A 23,546-nucleotide genomic window follows, 5' to 3' on the forward strand; every position below is an offset into this window, starting at 1 on the left:
TGCTGTCTCTCAAAAACATTTCTCTAGAAGTCCTCTTTGGCCTTGTATGTGCAAATGAAGAACTTAGTAAGCAACAAATTTAACTGACAGATACCATTCCACGCAGATTATAAATTAAGCAATGATTAAAAAGTCCCCTTTAAAATAAAACGTTTATTAATGCCTTTAAAAAATAAAATCGCATTTAAAAAAATGCATATTTGTCATTCACCTCAGTTTTTGTATACATTAAGCACTGAAGTCTTGCCAATCTCTATTTTCTTTCTGTCTTGGTGAGTACTGTGTGATGGCTGGAGAAATTATAAACAAATTTAATACTGTGTCTGAAGTGACAAAGGATCACTAGCAGAGAACACAGACATTTTGCCTTTACGCAGATTAATTCTGGGACTTGGAGAAGTACATTCCCTGTTCAATCTATATGGTCTATTCTCTTCAGCATTGCCCTTCAGTAGTAGATGTAGGCAATGATTGTAGTGCCACTGTCAGGGAGGAGGAAGGTGGGGAAGGTGACATGGAAATACTTTTCATACACATGACTCTAAGGTACAATATCTCAAATAACTTCTCAGAGGCTCAGATGCACAGATGTTAATTCTGTGTCCAAGCATGAGAGGGATTTTTGTTTTTTAATGGAATAAATTACATGATCAGGAAAATTACAAGGAATGAGAAAAGGGAGGAGAAGGAAGTCAGATAATCGAAGAGAGGTACATTATAGGGGTGTGGTCAGTATAGGGATGAAGGGCTGACAAATGTCAGCTGAGAGACTTAGGGATGATTGAAAGAAAACTTTATTAAGCTATATCAATGAAACAAGAGCAAGAGAGAAGCAAGACAATTATTACACTTAGAGGTGAAAGATAACATAGCTGTGATTCAGAAATGAAATTAAAACTTTGCCTTAGTTTTAAATAAAGGTGATAATGTACATGGGAGGCAAAAGCTGGAACTGTGTGAGATAAAAGGCAAACTTGGAGTCTGATGTATGTAAGTCAAGGAGGAACAGATAAGCTTCATCACAGAATTCTGAATGATATAGAACAAAGCATCCCAAGTCTCTTGTAAATAAATCTGTTAGGGCAAAAATGGTGCTGTTTTGTTGGAGAATAACAAATACAGTATTTATATCTAAGTAGTGGGGAAGATGGAAAAGAAGGGACAAAGGTCTAAAAGTGTGACCTCATTTTTTATCAAACAGTAGAGCAGAATTTATATGAAAAAAATGAGTTGCTGACATAAAGGAATAAGGAAGATGGGATAAAATGGAAATTGAAAATGGCTTTACTGAAAGGGGTTCATACAAACCAATCTGATACCTTCCTTTGAAAAGATAACCAATTTCCTAGATAAAGAAAATTTAGTAATCTCTCTCTTTGGACTTCAGCAAGCAATTGATACTGTGCCACCTGGGAAATTATTTGTGCACCTGAGGAAGATGGGGATTACTACAGGAATTACAAAATATATAAGAAATTCACTAAAATGAGATGACAATTGGTGTTGCAAAGGTAAGCATTATAAATAGAGGGAAAGTTACTCACTCAAGTCAAGCGTCAGTCTTAAGACTGATTTTGCTTTATATTTTGACCATCATGCACAGAGTGTAAATGTAATAGTGAAACTTGATTATGAAACAAACATGATGAACATCATTAGTTTGGGTGAGGATTAGACTATACTAGATGAAGGACTAGAAAACTTTTTAGACTGTAGCAATCAAAACTTAACAACTCAACATAGAATAGCAAGAACAAGACAAATTGTAAATTCAGTTAGGAAATCATGAGATGGAAGCAGTAGAAAAAGAGAAGAGTTCAGTGAATTAGGCAGAGTTATTACGAGCATCAGTGTGACAGGCAAATTTTTCTGCAACATAAGGCTGCATGAAGTTGTGTGCTGCTTTGAGAGAAATGGACATATTCATGTCTTTCGAGGAGTCATTCATGAGACTTCATCTGAAAAATCGTTATACTATTCTGGTCAACCATTTTCAGGAAGAATTAAGCTTACATTTAGAGATTCAGAAAGAGCTGTTTAATAACCATGGAATATAGAGTTAGCTGTGCAAGAGATGACTAAAAGGGCTTTGCTTATTCAGACTTAAGGCTCTGAGAGACATGCTGTGGCAGGCTAAAACTGGATGGCAGAAGCTGTTACTATCCTCAAGGCATGAATACTTGAACCTCCTTTGAATCACTTTGTGAACCACTGCCTGGTATATTAGGGTAAACCAAAACTGGAATTCTTTTACTTTAATACACCCAGCTGAAGACTGCAATAGTACATGAGCTCATTCATAGGCATATCATATAACCCTGCCCTGAAGGCTTTAATGCCCATCAGAAGGGTGGAGCAGATGGATGAGGGTGGTAACTATTCCTGCCATCTGGTTTTAAGCCACTGCTGCGTGTACCTTAGAGCCTGAAGAAAGTAAGTGGTGAGAGGAGATTTGATTTGTTTTCATAAATATATTGGGAATAAATACCAGCAAAAATATTAAAGAACAATATAGATGTAATAGCAATTAATATACTACTATATGCTTAGTCTAGAAATCAAAAAAAAAGATTTCAACTCTCTGGAGGTATGAGGTGATGTAAAAATATCTTACTAGTTTTGAATTGGAATTTCATCAATTTAGAAAAAAGAATTATACAGTATTTTCCTTCCAGTACGTTCTTGTACTCCTAAGAAGGGGAAAAAAGAAAAGAAACAACAACAACAAAACGTGGGCCAGGCTTTTCATGCCTCGGTTTCTTAACATGGATTAAACTATTAGCAGCATTATCTACACCAAGATCAAGCTATGCTCTGTAAGCTGTTTAAAGAGCAGCACAAACCTCTCAGTGTGAAGTTTGCAGCATCAGAGGCATCTAAGGATATCAGTACTTGCTGTTCTGTTTTTCTGTGAGCCTTTTTTTTCTTGACATGGCAGTATTACTCAGTTTTCAAGGAAGTCCAGAGTGTTGCTGGCTTAAGTTTGTAATAAATAACTTAGGTAACGTACTTATTATGACAGTGCTTCTTAATGCATTAGTTCAGTAGGGTAAGGTGACAGAATTTTAATAAATGTATTACAGAAGTAATATGCAAACCATATGGAAGATTGCATTATTGAAATGTTTTAGGTAGATTCATCCTATGTTATTCCACTCTGTGCCTTCAAAAAACTATTAGCAAGTTATATTTCTGAACACTGTCTACCTGAAATAAGTCAATGCATATGTATTGAAAATTGAACAATAATATCATTATACTGGAATTGTAATGAAGAGGGTTCTTCAGGAATTGCAAGACATTGTAAATAGCATTAAATATGCAACATTTTTATTATTACAGTGCTTGTGTGAGAGTGGATGAGAGAGTTAGATGGGATATTTTATATTTTGTTTTTTATTCCTACCTACTACTAGTAGAAGGTATATGTTTATGATTAATTTACAACATTTGGGTTTTTTTTAGAAAGAACTGATTGCTAGACAGTTAAGTATATGTAATTTTTTGAATTCTAAGGTATAAATGCTTTAGTTTGTGGGGATGAATGAATTAATTTCAGGGTAATGGCATGGACACAGTCTTTCCGTCTCTAACCGCTATCTTTGTGAGCCAGCAGTCCTCTGGTGCTTAACACGAAGAGTGGTCAATATGTCACCATATTACTGCAAAGGGTGACTCTGAAGAGGCATAATCCTAATACCCTAACAGTAGGAAGTGGTGGGATTCCCCAGATGCCTACATGTCCAAAATTCATTCACAGTGTGAGCACAAAATCAATACACCAGAGAGTTTGTAAAGATAATGAATGATACATGTTTATTTTATCAATTTTATGTTTGTAATGACGGGTTAAAAATGATAATTTGTTTATTTTTCTGTTTTTGGTATGAAGTAAGTAGAAAGCTTAGTTTTGTTGGACTTGATTTACCTGTTACCTAACAAGCAGGAGTCAGCAGTAGCCACAATGGAGCTGCAAAACCAGACACAGCTGATGCAAAGTAGTTAGGAATATGGCAAATTGAATTTAAGTAAGGGTAAATGAGAATACAGTCATGTTAAACTGTGTACTAAATCTACATGTGTTACCCTTTTAAGTTGATTGCTTTGACTTTTTTTTTTTAAACTTTCATCATCAGGATTATTAATAGGTTTTCTGATATTAAATTGGAACATATCTATTACAGAAATTCTAATGACTGAAACCTATGCATCTCTTTGTGATCATATGTAGCAGTCTTCATTCATTTCTTATTCAGACAAACTTCTAATCAGTTTCAATTTGCCTATTTTTTTTACCCTATATATGGCCTTTAGTGATTCACAAATATTGTACAAATGGTACAACATGAAGATATTGAATATTTTATTTACTGATTTTTTTGTTTGTTTTAGAATATGTGAATTAGTATTCCTTATTCAACATGTATATTCTAAGGAAATACATTCAATACACTTCCTATAGTTCCCCATATCCTATTTTGGTTTCTGTCACAAACTGAAAATGGAGTTGTGTGTGTAAAAGAAGTTTAAAAATAGGTTAGAAGCATCTTGTGAAATGTAACAGGAAATCTATGGAGATATGTTTTTATCTGGCATTTACTGTAGTGGGCAAAAATGAGCATGTTGTGCCTTTCAGTTCCGTTTAAGACACGTTGAATGTTACAGAAACTTCTAATGTCTCAAATTTTTAGTAATCCACATGTCAATGAGATCAATATATAATATATACTGCAATCATAACATATTTACAGACACAGATTTAGTGGTAAGAATAGTGACATGAATGGCAAAAATCAACAATAAAAAGGTTCTTGCAGAAGTTAATCATTCTGAGTTTGTAGCAATATGTTGTGGCTGTGATCGTCTATACTCTGTCAAAGTGTGGCTTATCACTTATTTAATGAAAAATAATTATATATAATAGCAAATATATATCACTAATACTAAAAGTTCACTTCCCAATGGCAATGAATATGTAAATTAAGGAAAAAGAAGAAACAGATATAAATACCCATGAATAAATTTGGGGTTGTTATTACAATAATTTTTATATACTGCAGCATTGAAATTCTGGAACAGATTTCCCATTGAAATATTCATGCAAGAAAATTGTAACCTACCAAAGGAAATATGTGAGATTATGCCTATGATAAACAGAAAGTGGACTCAGTATGTAATTAGAAACTTCCAGGCCTGTATTTCAATATTATGGACTGGATTAGTGGAGAACTGCAAGCATCTTGCTCATGAAAGCTGAGGTAGCGACTCTCAATTCTTCATTTAACTCTTTGGTGTATGTGCATTTTCATGCTGGGAAATGGGAGGAGGAACAAGACAGTAATATCAGTTTCCTGGAGATTAGCAAGATTCTTCAACTGCCGTAGAAAAATGAGGAGAACAGCAGCTCATTTCACAGAAATTTAGAGAAGGAGAAAAGATGATTTTCTAATTTTTCCCATCAATTGTTATGTATGGATGCATCTACATTAATGATACAGAGTACAGGAAGGGTTTTTTTGGTGTGAATTTGACTTGAGTCTATATTTGGAGTCCTGCTGTACATATTTTAGTGCACCACTGATCCTTTTGAAGCATTGTCTTCCTTCCAGCATTGTCTTCAGGGTGTCATGTGGTGCGTAGCACTTACACTACAGATGCAAAGTCCTCTGTCAGTTTGCTCTCTATGCCTGCATAGTGTATGCCTAAGATTGGCAAGTGGTACAAACTTTGTTGCTTGTTAAGATGCAATGTAGAGAGGCACAACAAATTGCACTGTCATCCTTCCCTTTTTATACTGCATCAGCAGGTAATATAGACATACACTGAGACAGCCATGATTATTTGAATTTGTGAGGATATAATATATTGCATTTTTGATAAAAAGATTCAACACTTTGCCTAGTATGTGTCAGGTAATTGGGTTTGCTTGTTTTAGCTTTTCTCTTGCATTGATTTATGATTTGATTTGTTAACTGAAAAAATAGAATGAGTATCTGTCATAGAAGAGAGCTCTAATTATAGAAAAAATCTGTTACATTTATGAACCTTTTTGACCTCAGAAATATCTTATGAATACACTGAATGCTGACAATTGTGTTTGTACCTTGGAGAAAGATATTTAAAATACATGTTAGCAGATCCCTGTTGATTGCATACTGGACAAGTCTACTATTCCAGTGAATGCATTCTCCTTAAAGTTAGTGAAATTTATTTTTTATATGAATTTGAGTAACTGTTGAAGTTAGCAGCTTTGAGATACTCAATGTACTTAAATGACAGGTAGAGATCGAGATCGATCAAGACAGATAGATAGATACATAGATGCATTACCTCTATTTCCATAAAACTTTTTTGGCCAGTTTAGCATTTTTGCCATTTAGTCAAGCTAAGACAGTGGAAACTGAACAAAGAGATTTGCTCATAATTGGATTGATGATGATGAAGAATTTTACTGAGGCGTAAATATATTTCTTCTGCAACCAAAGCAGAATGTTTTGCTTGCTTGTCCCAGATGGCTTCCTATAAGAAGATCATATTTAGATTGAGGAACAGACGTTACTTATTTGAGGACATTTGGGAGTCTTTTATGGATTATGTTCATAGAGCAAAAGCTGCTTTGTAGAGATGCTTGACATTGCTATCCTATGCTTGTGTAATTTGCTTTTAACATTGCATATGTGTGATAGATTAGAAGAAATGATTCATTAAAATGTTGGAAAATAAGGACTTAGTAGTGAGTGATGTAAAATAAATATAAATTATTAATAATACAAAAATACTGGAAAAGCTGAAAAGACACTGGTGAATGCCAACCAAACATATTATGTAACCAACACATAATGGGTTAATGTTTTTTTGTGTAGATGACCCGTTTCTGAGTGATATTTTAAGAGCTGTTTTTGAAGAATATATTGGACAGAAATCTTCACTGTTTATCAGTAGATGTGCATGTCTCTTTAGTGTCTCGTTTCCTTCATAAATGTATTGATCAAAGTGATTCAAAGGAAGCACGTTTTCCACTAATTCTCCATTTTGTTTATGTCCACCTTGTAGCATAATAGTTGATACCTGGCATTTTGAATAACTTAGATGTTCACAGAATTGTCATTGTATATTTTATGTTGCTCTCCAAATCTGGCTCGCTCACTCCCTTTTTTTTTTGGTGGGGGGATGAGGTGGATGAGGGGGAAGAAGAGTTGCCTGTTCATTTTCTTATAAAATTCCTCTTCTTTGCTTCTTTCAACTACCTGATATTATTAGCTACTTACGGCACTATTTATCCCTTCACTTCATGGAGAAAAGTTATACTTGTCACTGAAACCTGAAACATTTATATTATTTTCCACTCTGTCTGCAGTAACTATAGGTAAAAAAGGAAGAACATATAAATCACTACAATTTCTTTATGATTTAAAACCATCCTGTTCCTGCACATAGTTCACTTAATTCCTCCTTTTTCTTAAACAAAATGTACCACTATTCTAACTGTTTTCACTGCCAAGTAGTTATTTTGTGGAGTGTGTTTGGACCTAAGGGAGAGAAGAGGAATCTTTTTGCTCACTTATAAGATCCGTGATACAGGATTAGGTTAGCCAAACCCTACTCACATCCCGGTAAGCAGACATTTATTTTTGTATTTTCTGTAGGTGGATACAGTGCAGACTACACAGCACCCTGGCCACATTGAGGAATCATGTAAAATGAATGTATGTGCTCATAAGTGAATTATTTATGAAATGAAATTCCAACTCTAAGGGATGTTGGATCACAAAATACATGAAACCTCTTTACTCTCATGTTAAGAAATTGATTCCCAGGGGGCAGGGTTACTGCAGAACTAAGGACCTTGAAAGCAAAGCTATTTTAAAAAAAAAAAGAAAAAACATGGTAAATAGTTTTAAAAACCTCTGAAAACAAGAGATTCAGATTACATTTTGGATGCATTTGGAGAGATATTAAACAGAGTCAAGAATCCAAACCAGAAAAACAAATGGTATGTGAGAAAGGTTTGGTAAGCAGAAATGATCATAAGTGGAGGAAGAGGATCAAATATCATCTAATTTAGGAGTATGAATAGGATGAAAAAACTCACCGTTTTCTGCTTTGTTCCATCTTTGAAAGGAGTGAAATTTGATTAGATGATTGCTTCAATTAGTACCTGGGAGATGAGTGTGAACAAGATTGAATTTTTAGTATTTGAATCAAGGAAGTATTTGTGCTTTGCTGAAGAAAAATGAAAAACCCTGATGATGTGCTAGAGAAACAAAGAAAAAAATTTATACCTCAGGACTGAATTTCTGGAAATCCAGATATAGTCTCAGTATTTGAAAATCTCTGTACTACCTGGGGACATGAGATGGAGTGGGGGAGAGGAATTAGGGGAAGCCGTCTTGGGTCCTTCAGATTTTGCTGAGCAAAATGTCTCTACAAGGAAATTGAGGTAGATACAGAGAAGAAATCAAAACATGCTAAATGACTCTACCAGTGAATAGGGAAATCAACAGTCACTTATATGTATACACATACAGTTTGGTTGTTAAACACAGGTTAATTCACTTGGCTAGAGCACTCTAGACTAGAATAATTGTGCCAAGGATTGTAGAATTGCCCATATCAAAACCACAGGTAGGAAAAACCTCTGACTCTGCAGTCACTATTAAGCTATATACATTATATAAAGACAAAGACTATAGTGCCAACTCCAATTTTATATATACATATATCAATTTTTATATTTATTTTATATATATATTAGGATATTACACTATATAGTATATCAGCTTATGATTTAGAGAAAGGAAAGGCTGAATATTTTCTCCTAAATAATTTATTGATTCATATCCTTCATCTTCATCATAAAGAATAACAAAAGAGGATATTTTAAGTATTAATAATTTTTCAACAAGATCTTTTTCTTATGAATAAAGCGTAACTTCAGCCCATTCAAGTTTCTGATGTAGAGTTGGTATAACTGTGTGAGGAAACTCTATTATGAACAACAATGCTGAAAAACACTTTTTCTCTCCTGATTGTTATGCATTTATGTCTGAATTAGCTCACCCTTTGTGTTTATCCCTTCAAAACTAGTAGTCTGCCACTTTTTTCCACTTGTAGTAATTAGTTCCAAGTGGAGGAATTTATGATACAGTAGGGGCTTTGACCTCTTTATTGTACTGAGATATACTATCAAACTTCAAAGTCTGTATACTGCTGCTATATTGATTTTGTTCTCTGTGAACAAAATCAATGAGCAAAATTAAAATAAAAAAATCAATCCTTTCATTTTTTAATTGATTCGGGTTTCCTACATGTACTTTGTTTATTTAACCTTGATTGCTAGTCTGGAACTCATTGAAAGGAGAACACATTGAGACCTTTAGTAATTCTGCATAAAAAACCCTATTGAAATTAATAAAATACAGAGAGAAAGGAAATTAAAGTTAAGACATACAGGAATGAGAAGGAAAAAGGTGCAAAATAGATCAAGAAAAGCTTTGTTCTCAATTGGGATGCATTGTTTAGGAATATCAAAGAACCTATAAAAATAAGTACCAACAGCTTTGTCAGAAAAATCAGCATACAGATTGTTTCTTTTGCATTTTCTAGACCTCCCCTTTAATTCAATAGATGGTTAGAAATGGCATATGAAATACCTGCAATCCATTGACCATATTTCATGAGTTCAGAGCAGTTGCACAGCTTATGTAAAGATGAGAAAAAATATTTAACATGTAACATTTTTCAGAAATAAATGCCTTGAGTATGCAAATATATTTGTGAAATTTTCAGCCTTTTTCTGAATATAGACATTATCTTAGTAAGAAAAAAAAAGTTTAACCTGGAAAGTGTAAAAAGAAATGTTAAGGGCCTCTGGTCAGATTCTTATTTCAGATACAGCAACTCTGTATTTCAATAAAATTATTCTGCAACTGGGAATGAAATCAAAATTGTGTCTTCTGTGTTCATTGTAATTTCATTCTTCTCTATTTAATTTTCTGGTCAGAAGCAATTACCAAGAGAGGATCCTTGAAAAATATTGTGCAACTACTGTAATTTTCAGATTTCGCAGAGTTTAGCAGCCAAGCGATTTGTATGGAATAAAAGCACTTTTATATTGCCTCCTGCTACAACACCCATGGGGAAAGGTCAGCAAAACAGTGGGAGACCAAATGAAGGATTTTTTTCTTGTGTGACATCAACTTGCAAGACCCTGGGAGTTCCAGAATTACAAGTGGTGATACAGCTTTTTTCAACTGTTTCTTTCCTCCTTGCCTCCTATGGCTTCTTCGTTGTCGGGCAATGTCTTTTTTTCTGTCAGAATGAGGGAGTGAAAGCCTGTTTGTGACAAGTGACACTCTACTTTCTGTTTACCATTGTCCCACATGGATGAGAAAAAAAAGTACATCCATATGCCTCTCATTTTCCTACCTTTTATGAGCTTAAGTTAGAGCTTTTAAAGCCAAGTCTGACTTGCCTTACTGATATGAACAGGCCAAATAAAACCAGTGAGACTGCTTGTATGAGTAAGACAACTCTTCTTTTAGTATCACTTTATTTTCATGTCTGTTTTATACAAGACTACTAAAGAACAAGATATGTCAGTAACGAACTGTCCGGGAAGTTGTGATATGCAATTCCTTTAGCTAGTTAAAACACAAGTTAGATAAATTATTAGTAGGAATAATACAGGAAGTGGCAACCACTGTGAAATGGAGCTGTGTGGCACAAGATCTCCTTTCTCTTCTTAATGGTTGTACTTCTGGGAACTGTGTACTGTCACAGTTTGTAGAGGCACTCTCACTGATGCCAATCATAAATTTAAATATAGAAGGAGAAGTAGATATGGTTTTCTCAGTAGTACTCAACTTGCTAACCTTTCCATCAAACCTAAACTAAAGGATTAAACTAAGCAAACTTCTGCCATCTAGACTACATTTTAGTCTCAGGGTGAACAATATAATTTAATTTAAATAAATAGTTTTTGCTAAGGTTCATTAAACAGTTTAAAATCTTCACTTGAGATTTCTCAGGGTTATTAAAAACCTTCCTGCAAGCTTCATTTAGGCCCATAAGCACAGACACTTGGATTTACCTACTCACCATTTAAAAAGTCTGGGGTGGTAATCCATACTTTAACCCCTTACTCATTTTACTGTTTGAGAGTCATTAAGTTGACTGAATTTTGCTGAGCTAGTAAAAGATAGCTTTGTACTCTCAAATGCAGTGGCTACATTTAAATTTCCAATGTCTACTTGTTATGCATACTTACAAACTCAAGATTACCTCCCTCTGCTTTGGGGAAAAAAATAACTTATTGTGCTTGCAGATATTATATTTGACTTTTGACATTACATTTAGGGAAAACTATAATTATGTGAAATTCTGTTCTAGCTTCTATACTGTTCTCAATATTTTACAAGAATCTACATTAAAAATGTCATGTGATGAATGTCTTAACCCTTTCTAACACCATGAACATGCCTACACAGTTTCACTATTTAAAATTAAGCTATTTGTTTTAGTTAGAATGTGTCTGAAAATATCAAGAAACCACAATCAAATTACTATTCTTCATCATACCCTGGTAGATTACTATTTCAGCAGTGAGTTCTCCTTTGATCTGTAGTTCCTAGAAATGGCATCAGAGCTACCTATTACAGGAAAGCAGTTTGTTGCCCTTTCTAAGGGAGTTATGATGGTAATGGGAAAAAAAAAAGTTCATTATGTCCCCTGACAGTTGCAACAGCCCTCAGTAGCCTTCAGTGGTGGAATTCAAGGAAGGCATTAATGTTTTCAAATCTAGTTTAAAATTAATTTTCTTTCAAATCATATTACTTTTCACATTTAAACAGCCTCAGTTTAGCCCCGTAACACCATTTTGAATAGCAAGTGCCAACCAAGCCAATTTCCAAAAGATTTCTATTATTTATTATTTACACATACTAATACTGTATTTATATATTATCTTTGAGAAATATGACAGAGAAAAATGTTCTGAAGGATTTCAGTAAACCTAATTTTGCTCTGTAGCCTATCTTATCAGGCTTAATTATCTGTTTATGTTACATTTTGCAGAGTTCCTATTCAGGAAAGTAGCAGGACTTTAAATTGACTTTTGACACAAAATGACCTTTCTTTAAACTGTGAAACTGTTCACAGACAATTGTTTCGGGAAAAAAAGTATCACTTCTTGAATACTGTTCAGAGCAATTTTATTTTAGCAAATATGAGCAAAAGAGTGGTATATAGACTAAGTAACTCAGAAGACTGTGTGGGCACAGTTCTACATCATAAATGCCCATCTGCTTTTCTTTTTTCCTGCTAGAAGAATGATGATTTACTTCTGTTATCCATCCCTGTATTGTGAGAATGGTAGAAGTATATGCGGAGTAAAGATAACTCTAGCCTGACTTGCCCCAGTCTCAGCTTCCACCTCTAAGAAGGGAGTTAGCACGTAACCAGTTACATACATGTGATTTTAACAGGGGGGTTATGGTTATTGTTAAGCTTGGTGTCTCATCTAAGCTAGCTGTATAGTTTCACAATTGAGAGGTTTTATGGTGAGAGGTAGGCATCTCTGTGCACCCATTCATGTCAGCCCGAGTTGGTTTTCTAATATTTAGGACGAAACCCTTTCTGGTGTCTCTCTCCCTGAGACTACAGAGAGACTTGATCTCAGAGGAACTTTAAATGTGTTCAAGCTCAAAACTTTTCTGCATTTAAGTTTAATGTCAGTTAACATGGAACATGTTTAAGTAGAAATGTCTCATCTCACTTGATTTGCTTTAGCAAACTATAGAAGATAGATAGTTCATGTATTTGACTTTACTAGCCTCACAATGCCATTTCTACAGAGAGGCAGGAAGCTAGGCTTGTATTAGCTGTTGCAGGGCTAGAAACCAGGAGATTCAGTCTTCATTCCTAGGTCTGCCACTAGTACCCACCTCTTTGGGGCTACACCTGTGAAAACAGAGAATACATTTTCATTATCTCAATCAGAGAAAACTGTTTGATTCATTTTGTTTTGGGAACTGTTTATAAGGTATGGTGATGAGATCCATAGAAATGTCTGTAAAGAGTAGTATGATATTGTAGAAATACTTTAATGTACTCTGTTTCACTGAATTTGGGAGAACTGGTTTTCAGAGCAAATCCCTTTTTGCTTAACATCTATAAACTGCCTCCTGGCCAAATTGTTTGAAACAGATATTAATTTTCATCATTATGTATATGCGACAGTTCTGTATATATACATAGTGCACTTTTGTCAAAGAATGCTTTAAATTTAACCATGCCACATTTAAGGAAAAAAAGTATTTTATAGGTTACCTTTTTTCCTAAGATATCATATTAGGGAAGCAAATGAAACTTATCATTTTATGTTGGTTTCAAATATAGATAACATATTTGCTTTTATTCAAGTATTTCATGAATGTGAAGTGTGAATGTATTGATGTTGTTAATGGGTAAAGACTTCCAACAAATTGGACCAAAGACATAGTATAGAAGTAACTAATTCAATAGTATTGTGAAACCATTGATTATATACTCAGTGCTGGCAGTGACACAGCTATACATAAGCTTTGTCCTGAGAAGCCTGCATTATAAAGAAGAAACTAGACAAGCTGTGGGAGACTCAGTGTTTTTCTTGTTCGCCTTCAACCTGCTTCCATCCCTCATTTTGAAATGCTCCCTGTGGAGGGCATTAGCAAGTTGTGAATTAAAGCTGCAGGGAGTCTGAAAGAAGCAGCTATAGGCAGCGTTGTGGAATAAAAAGGGTAGATTTCCTGGTGCAATTCGTCAGGTGTTTCCTATGCATGGTGAAGAGTTTGTAGTGTAGAGAGGATAGTGAAAGGACAATGCAAATAGTACAGTTACAAGTGTCTGTAAAATTCATGTCATGTCGTGACGTCATGCCGTGCTCACCTTGTGTTTCAGATGCTTAAAAGTATGTGAAGTTGGTCTGAGCATCTTGCAGTGATAAAGAGTTGATAACTGCTGGCTGTCTGTGGAGTTCAGTTTGATGTCTTTCAGAGATGATCTGTTTGAATATTTTTATGAATCTGACCATAGCTCTTGAGCAAAGCTTGTGCCTGTATTACATATAGACATCAGAGCATTCCCAAAGAACTTGGAGTATATGCAGGAAGCCCAAACCAATAAACTCACTTGGAGCAGTCTCTAGTTTTCCTTTATTTTTCTAATGTTGATGGTGTCAATTTCTGGCATTAATATTGAAATAATAAAATGGTAAAAACATAGGTACAATACCAATAAGTTATATTTTAAATTTTAATCTCCTATTTAAAAAGTACATTTAGTTTCTAAATATAGCATTAGATTTTTAAATACAACACAGTTTCATTTTGTATTGTGTTGTGGAGCACTTCCATGCAGGCTTCTGCACTTTGCTTTGAATCATTCTCACTGAAATTAGAACTGTCACTGAGCAGCACCAGACAGATTTTGATTTCACTCAAAAAGTTATTTCTAGTAGGATGACTTTTGACAAATATGTACCGTTTTTATACATTCTGTTAGGGTGATTTTTATATTAATTTGTTTGTGAATTTGTGGCTTATTGCAATATATTCCAAGGTAAAAAGAGCTTTCCAAAAACAGGGTTTACAACTATGGGAGGTCAGACAGTAATGTCAGGACCTCTGCTTTATGAAATTCATTACTGTAAGTGATGCAAGAAGATGATGCATTAGCAAGGCTTAAAAGAAGATGGAAGATTTTTGAATGCCATTTCGTCTATTAACTTTCCAGGATTCCCTTGATACCCTTTTTTAGATTTCTACATATATATAATACATGCATACTATAGGACATATTTCTGTCCTATTTCCTGTCTCAGTACAGGTTGCATTTATGGCGTGAACTACATTCATTTCACATGAATAATCTGTAACAGTGTGGTTTACTACATAGAACTGGGAAATGAGAATTGGGGATCTTGCATTGCATTCTTGCTGATGACACTGGCCTGCATTTGTGGGGTGAAAGAATTCACCTTAGCTTTCTGTGCCTTAACTGTCTGGTGTATTAAATAGATATAAAACAAAGAGGTCACTTTAGATTTCTGTGCCTTGATTGTCTGGTGTATTAAATAGATATAAAACATCTTACATTACAGGGTATGATGAGGATTGCTTAAGTAAATACTATTCATGATTTGTGAGTGTCAATGGGAATTTGCTGATTTATGCCCTAATATTACCAAGTTTTGGAACACTCTTCATCTGCACATGTGCAGTGCTTTTGTATGTTGAAGTCAAAAGATCAGAAACTTGAGCTCTGGCATCATAATTTCAGCTTTGCCATTTTCAGAGTACTGATTTTTTCCCATTACTGTAATGAAAAAAAAAAAGCAGAGAATTGTCCTTAAAATGTAACCATTTCATTCTTGTCTAATTTATTGGAAATATAGTAAAAAAATTCTCTTATAATGCACTAGGTACTGACTCTGCTGAATCTGTGATATTCTGGCCATGTTGAACTGAACCCAGAGAGAATTACAATAGCTATTATAGTGCATGTAGGAAATAAGGTGGAATTTTCAAAAATGTTCGCTATAACTTACTCCAGTGATTAACTCCTTAAAAAATATGACCCTTAAATATCAGTGTTGTGGTTTAACCCCAGCTGGCAACAAAGCACCACACAGCTGCTAGCTCACTTCCCCCCTCAGTGGGATGTGTAAGAGAATCAGAAGAGTAAAAGTGAGAAAACTCACGGGTTGAGATAAAGACAGTTTAATAAGTAAAGCAAAAGCCGTGCGTGCAAGCAAAGCAAACCAAGGAATTCATTCAGCACTTCCCATTGGCAGGCAGGTGTTCGGACATCTCTAGGAAAGCAGGGCTCCATCACGTGTAACAGTTACTTGGGAAGACAAATGCTATCACTCCGAACGTCCCCCCTCCCTTCCTTCTTCTTCCCCCAGCTTTATATGCAGAGCATGACATCATATGGTCTGGAATATCCCTTTGGTCAGTTGGGGTCAGCTGTCCCAGCTGTGTCCCCTCCCAACCTCGTGTGCCCCTCCAGCCTGATCACTGGTGGGGTGAGAAGTAGAAAAGGCCTTGACTCTATGTAAGCACTGCTCAGCAATAGCTAAAACATCCCTGCATTATCAACACTCTTTCCAGCACAAATCCAAAACATAGCCCCATACTAGCTACGATAAAGAAAATTAACTCTATCCCAGCCAAAACCAGCACAGTCAGTACTAGACAGATGTACAGATGGTTATCTACATCTTGGAATAACCAGTGTGAATTCAGCCAGGCGGCAGGTGGGAAGGTTCTGGACATCCCTATCATCTCTCTGGCTTGTGCGTCTGTCTCTCAGGGCCTGTACAGCTGCAGTGGCTGCTTCCCTACATGCCATAACCAGGAAAGAAAAGGCAATTGGAATTCTAGTTCCCAGACATAGACATCAATGGCTGGCACCCGATACCTAATTCCTAACTCACTGTGTGCATTTCATGGTTTTTGCACATCAACAGACTTTTTTATGTTGCACATATCTAATACCTCAGTGTACACTTCCAAATTTTCATAATACTTCTTTGCAATACTGTGTTTTATTTTAGGACAGAATATAAATATTGCAATTTTTTTTGTAGAAAAATATGGTGAATAATGATACCTGAAGAAGTATTACTATATTAAAAAATGGAAGATCAAATTATCACTAGATCTTTTGAAACTCAGTTTTAGAATCCATTGAAATTCTGCTGATGAGATTTGTACTTTGTGTAGCTGGAACGGCTGCCAATCATGCTTCCCTCATCTATTATCTTATTCAAATTAATACTGGTAAGCTTGAAATATCATAAGTAGCTTTAGCCCTTCTGTAATCTATCTTAATAGGAGGAATGAAATACAGTCCATATGGTAACCTGGATGATCTGCCTTGAATTATTTCTGGGATAAGATCAAATACATACCTGAGTTTTGGTTATATACACAATCTCAAATTATTTTCATCAAAAATTAAAATCTCCTTTAAATACACTTAGTCAGAGGCCATCTGTTGATTTCATAAATCCTATAGCCTCAGTTCTCGTACTGCATAAACCTCTTCTACACTAACATACCATGGAGGTTACAACATCAGAGGTGGCAGTTGTGAGATGGGCTTGGAGTGCTGCATGCTGGAGTGAAAGAGTGAACAGCATTTACCTTTTTAAAAGCCTACTTCTGACTCAAGAAAGTAAAAGAAAATAGTGTCTTGGTGACTTCAGTGGGTTTTGGATCAGGTCTTAGTTTGGTAAACTGGCAAACTCTCTGATGCTAAGTATGACTAGATGAGGATAAGCAGTGTGCTACTCCTTACTAAAGACTTTTCTATGTAATGGTATCAACCTATAACAGAATAACACATACTTTGTATTTTTATTAAGTGATGTGTTTCTACTAATGGAAAGAGTAGGTAATTTCATAGACACAGGGAAAAGGTGACTTTTTTTTAATGTAATATTCATTTAAATCTCTAGGGGTTTCAGACTTGTGTTTGAAACAATAGTCTATGTTCCTGTTTCTGAACTAGTCATTAAGAAGAATACACAGTAGAGTAATCATAATTTTGACTCCCCTTTATAATTACTGATCCATTTCTGTATTACACTGCCAAGAGACTACTGTAGCTGCTTAAAAAAAAGTCTGGCTTCAGCAATGAAAAAGCAGCGCTTCATTCATTAAAGCTAACAGCAAGCATGCAAATTCTAAAATAATTTATCACTAGGGTGGTGCTGGTGGTGGGGCACTTCTCAAACAGAGGGTTCCAATCAAGCTGTATGCAGTCTGCAGTGATACAAAGGAGGACTTTTCTGATTGTCAGGTGGTGTTAGTACTTTGACTGTGCATTTCAATGGCAATATGAAGTGTTGTGAAAATACTGAGTCTTAATATACATAAAGCTTCCTCACATTAGTTTTTTTCTTTGTAGATTCCAGGCAGTTGAACACACAAGAAGAAATTATATTTACTTAAACTGTTACATTAAAGTTGGTGGATTTCCCAAAGATATCACTACCTGTCACTAAGAGCTGTTGATGTGACTTTTTTATTGTGGTGTAACAATAGCATCACATTCCTTAGACTAATATGTGAGATTTGGATAGCATAATAGACTTCCAGGGCCTTTGAGAAACACCATTATTTTTTTGCTGATTTTGTATTAAGTAAGTACCAGCCTGTATTTGTGGGTTAATATATGCATACCATTTGGAACGTACTTAGTGACATTATGTAATTCACAGATGTTTTATTATTCATAGTACTGTGCATTCATAGCTCTCTGTAGTCACTGTTGTGCAAAATCTAATGAGGGAGATTCTGTGTGTCTTTGCTGGCCTTTTAGACTTGTCAAATTCTCATTCAGTCAATTCAAATCACAAACAGTGGGATGTGGTGCCCTTTTCTGATTATTTTGCTATTTGACTGATGGAGTGGAAAGGAGTAAAAATATTGATTTCTTGTAATTTGTGCATGTATATTTCCTGTTGTAAAAATACAGGGGAGGACATAAAAAAAAAAATCTTATATTTCCACTGTATTTGGATTGTTCTGTAATATATCCCTTTGAGAGGGGATAAATTATGGTTAGTATAAGTATTAGATAAGGATTTTATACACACTTTTCATAGGAGTAAATGAAATCACACTGTTATAGATAGAAGTGAACTAAAACAAAATGAGAAAGCTCCTCTGTTTCTGTTGTTTTAAATCATATTAGAAATGCTTTCTCCAGCTGGTTTACCAATTCACTCTCCTTGATTTCATCATCTGATCAGCACCAGACCACTAGCTGATGAAAGAGAAAGTCAGTGTTACTGATTGCAGTGGCATTTATCATCATCTATTAATATAAAACCCACAGTGTCTCAGTGCTGTAGTTCTACTGAGGAAATCATAAATCATAGGAATTAAATGATGTCCAAAAATCATCAATGGAATCAGAATTTGAATTTGGAATTTTGTCACCTTTTTTTAAAAAAAACCCTCTGTTCTTTTTTACTTTGTTTTCTTATTAGTCATCCCTTTTCTCTATGACTATTGCATTCTTCATCCCACATTTCTGAACCAGTTTCTTATCTTCATCCCTGCTGGACTTTTCGGACTGTGTAACTATAAACTTTGTAATCTCTGTTTTTTCTTCTATCACCGTATTTACCATTACTTGCTTGTTTTTACATACAGTGGCAAGTTCTTGGGATAACAAGTTTTTCTTTGTTTTCCTGTTTCTCCATGGGGAAGTAGTCTTCCCTGGGAATGCTTTTGGTGAAAAGTTAGTCTCCCTGTGTTTAAGCTCCCTGCTGTACAGCTTTGCACAGGTCTGTCCTCTCTGACTACCTGCTGTTGTGGAAAAGAAAGGCATAGTCCTATGTAGCTTAACCTATCCCTGACTGTACTATCTTGCAGGGAAAACAAAGCAGTTTGCAATGTTCTACCTTTCCGTGTTGTCTAGTGATAGTCTTGCCTTTGCAGAGTCTTGGATCAGTATTAGCAAAGTAAATACATTGAATAATGAATTTGACAGTTTCGTAAATGCAGTACTTTTCAAGTGTTTGTGAAACTGTGCTTTTGATTTATTTAATATTCAATCATTCACTTTGATGTTCCGTTCATTTATATACCACTTCAGTAAATAAACATGTAAAGCCCTTTAGACAAATCATAAACTTCAGTCAAAATGCCCATAGGAGAGTGATGACAAACCCAAGGAACACAGAGACTAATGTAAAATCTGAGAAGTGCACAGAAAAGCTGAGCTTTCTGTCACATTTAAGAGTTAGTATAAGAAGCCGGTAGAAAAGTGATTTTTTTTTTTCTTTTTTAATCTCCCTTATCCAGTTGTCATGGTTTAAACCCAGCCGGTAACAAAACACCACGCAGCCGCTCGCTCACTCCTCCCCCCCGGCCCCGGTGGGATGAGGAGGAGAAAATACAAAGAAAAGCTCGTGGGTCGAGACAAGGACTGGGAGGGATCACTCACCACTTATGGTCACGGGCAAAAGACTGGCTCAGCTTGGGGAAAAAACAAAATCAATTTAATTTACTACCAATCAAATCAAAACAAGGATACTGAGAAGTAAACCCAAACCTCAGAACGCCTTCCCCCCACCCCTCCCTCCTTCCCGGCTCAGCTCCACTCCCGGTTCTCTCTCCCTCCTCCCCCCGGCGGCGCAGGGGAACAGGGGATGGGGGTTGGGGTCAGCTCCACACACCTTGTCTCTGCCGCTCCCTCCTCCTCAGGGGGAGGAGGACTCCTCACACTCTTCCCCTGCTCCAGCGTGGGGTCCCTCCCACGGGAGACAGTCCTTCATGAACTTCTCCAGCGTGAGTCTTTTCTGCAGGCTGCAGTTCTTCCTGAACTTCCTTGGCGTGGGTCCTTTCGGCGGGCCGATCTTCAGTCACGGCCTGCTCCAGCGCGGGCTTTCCCATGGAGTCACGGCCATCTTGGGGGGCCTCCGCTCCCCCGCTCCCCTCCACGGGCTGGGGGGGACAGCCTGCCGTCTCACCACGGGCTGCAGGGGCATCACCTCCTCCGGCCCACCTCCTCCCCCGCCTTCCTCACAGACCTCGGTATCTGCAGAGGGGTTCCTCTCACATTCCAATGTCCTCCTCTGCTGCAGGTTCCCCCTCTTAAATCTGTTCTCCCAGAGGCGCTACCACTGTTGCTGATGGGCTCGGCCTTGGCCAGAGGCGGGTCTGACTTGGAGCCGGGGAAGCTTCTAGCAGCTTCTCACAGGAGCCACCCCTGCAGCCCTTTCCCCTACTACCAAAAACCCCACCACACAAACCCCAGACACCAGTGAACTTCATTAATGTGAGATATGCTCCTGAAAACATCCTTCTGTGCTACCATTCTGGCTTCCTGTGACTGTGTCAGTGATTGAGAAGCTGCAGTCTTCACACTGGATGAAGGTATAATATTCCAACTTGCTTTTCAGAGCTGTGTTATCTTTGTAATGTTTTCTAATAAGACTCTGATAATGTGAGTGTTGGGTGGTCCAAAAAACGCTTTGAAATCTAGCAGTGGTCCATGCTTAAAATTTTTAGGAAGTTCTTGGTGAACAGAAGAGGTAGAAAACATAAAGCACTCACAGTTTGTTTTCCTTCAACTTGCAAAATTTATGGAATGGTGAGCCAATGGCGTTTCAGCAAAATAGCTTACATAAAGTCCCCCAAATGATGAAAAAGGCCTCTTCTGGAGCCCCAGTGGATATCTGTCAGAACAGAATTCCTCCTGCAAGCAGGCAATGCATTTAATTCTAATGATGTGCTCTGCTTCTGTCACTGGTTAACTCTGTAATGAGTAATGGATAAAGGTTTTTAACAGTTTTATATTTAAATTTGAGGAGCAGCAGAAACTATTTGGTTAACTCCTAATAGAAACCCAGGAATTATTTCAAACGAGACATCTGTTCTTTGAGGGCTGTGGTACTTTCTAATCTTTTAGTCCATTCTGTCTATGTCCAGGCAGGAAACTGAATGGACATTGCTAATCTCACTCAGACAGATTGATACCATCTTCACCGCATGCAAGGACATGAAGAAAATTTTCAGTCATGGAGATCACATTATCATACACAGGAGCAACAGAGGAGTTAGATTCTGTCTCTGGTTCTTTGTTGGCGTGATAGCAATTTCCAGATTTAGTTCTGATGAATATAAATGGACACGAATGTGTATTCTACACAATGTCTAAAGAAAAATGCCCAGGGCAAACTAGCTTCCATTTGGTTTTATGTGAAGGAAAATGTAAAAAGCAGCAGTTAGTTTCTCCCTATGTTTGTCCCCCTAGAGTTTTTTCTTCATTCACTAAGCTCCCCTATTGGAGACAGTTTTGGATTTTTCTATTTCAGATTTTTGCTTTTGTATATGTAGAGAACACTCCAACGGAGGAATACAAAGAAGATGGATGAGACAGCTGATATCTTGAAACGGGGATGCTCACTGTAATGCCAAAGGAAGATAGGTGGAGAAAATACAAATGATAAACAAACCCCAACACATGGTTCTCTAAAAGGGAACATTTTTGTCTCTATGTAAATAGGCTCCAATTCTCAAACTTGAATCCAACACAAAATAATAATACCTCTTAAGTGGACGATGCTGAAGGAAACTTAGCTGATTTGAAATAAAAGATGAAATCCTTCACATAAATATTCCATTTACATCCATGCCTGAGAGGGGGAGTTGGAAAGACTCTCTCCTCTGGTAAAAAAACAATCACAACAAAATGGAGACTTAAAAACTAAGCGCAAAAGATCAAGTTTAGAAAGTGGGCTTTACATTTCACCCTAGAAACTTGGCACTGGTTCATTTTTACATAGCATCATTTTTAATATGTGTTAAATTAAAAATATAAGATAATAGATGTCCTGAAGTAAGCACAAAGCTAGAATTCATTGCTGTGATCACTGTCGATGCTGTGTATTGCAAGAGGGCAGTTTGGTTGTACTCTTACAGTGCTATTAAGAAATAAAAAACTTGAGTAGAGTAATTAGGAGATTGTTGCATTTTGGTATAATTTATTTATTCTGACATAGAAACAGAAGTTTTAAGCAAGTTTGGGGAGATGCCTGGGGAGACAAAATCTTCTGTATAGTTTTACAACCTGCCTAACAGTCTCTTTCCAAGTACTTAAGTGTCCTTACTTGGCTGAGGCTAGAAATACTGTTCTCTTCTCAGTATTGCCAAGGCAGGCAATCTTTAGTCTGTTCGTATTTTTAAGCCTGAACTACCTGTGGTCCTTGATCCATATAGGGGCTTCATCCTCTAAATATAAGAAGTATTATTCTTCTCTGAGGAGTTCCTCCATCAGCAGAACGATTGGGTTTTTTGTATAAATGACCTCAGAATTGTTGCCTTTTTTTTGTTTCCCTGAAAGGGCCTGCACACTTCTAGGTGTTCGGAGAACAACTATGTATTTTGGGTTGTATCCCAAATTTGGTGGTTTAGGGTTGGTTTTTTTTTGGTGCAGATTGCCTGCTGAAACTCTTCATGAATGAAGTGCAAAACTTAACCAAACACTTAGAACATCATAATTGTTGTGGGGTAGGCATTTGGCTAAAATAAGAGAGACATGCAGTGGTCAATGTACATGCTTAAAAAATACTATTATTAATACATTTCTGTGTTTATCAGGCAAGTAAACATAGTAGCGGAACGTGACTTAAAGCTTTGCTTAGATCTTATTGTCTTTCACGTCTTTTGGGGGATGAATTCCAGCCTGGCAAACCTAAAAAATTTCTTCCCCTATTACACACAATGTGATGTATGAAGCATAAAGAGATGAAGCCCTTTCAGTATGAACCTAGACAGGAGTATAGGAAAACAGCAGAAAGGAACTAAGGAGGGCTCTGTTTACATAAGCTAGGTGTAAGAAAAGGAAAACTCATGGATACAAATTCCGCAAATGTTTCAAACTTAATTATATCAATGTTTGTTATGTTTGCGATTTCCACTGACAAGACAGAGACAAAGCAGCTGTTCTAATTGTTATGAATAATTTACCTTTTTGTTTCAAAA

At 36.3% G+C, this 23,546-nt stretch overlaps 1 protein-coding gene across 1 annotated transcript in view; it reads left to right on the forward strand.

Annotated features, from left to right (window-relative positions):
- PCDH7 (protocadherin 7) overlaps window positions 1-23,546 on the forward strand; it is a 296,633-nt gene that overhangs the window by 47,397 nt on the left and 225,690 nt on the right. Inside the window, 1 exon segment of the mRNA XM_030002716.2 lies at window positions 7,647-7,706. Within this exon segment, the coding sequence (XP_029858576.1) occupies window positions 7,647-7,706 (60 nt within the window).

The sequence above is a fragment of the Aquila chrysaetos genome, chromosome 1 (assembly GCF_900496995.4).
Source record: "Aquila chrysaetos chrysaetos chromosome 1, bAquChr1.4, whole genome shotgun sequence".
Taxonomy (NCBI): domain Eukaryota; kingdom Metazoa; phylum Chordata; class Aves; order Accipitriformes; family Accipitridae; genus Aquila; species Aquila chrysaetos.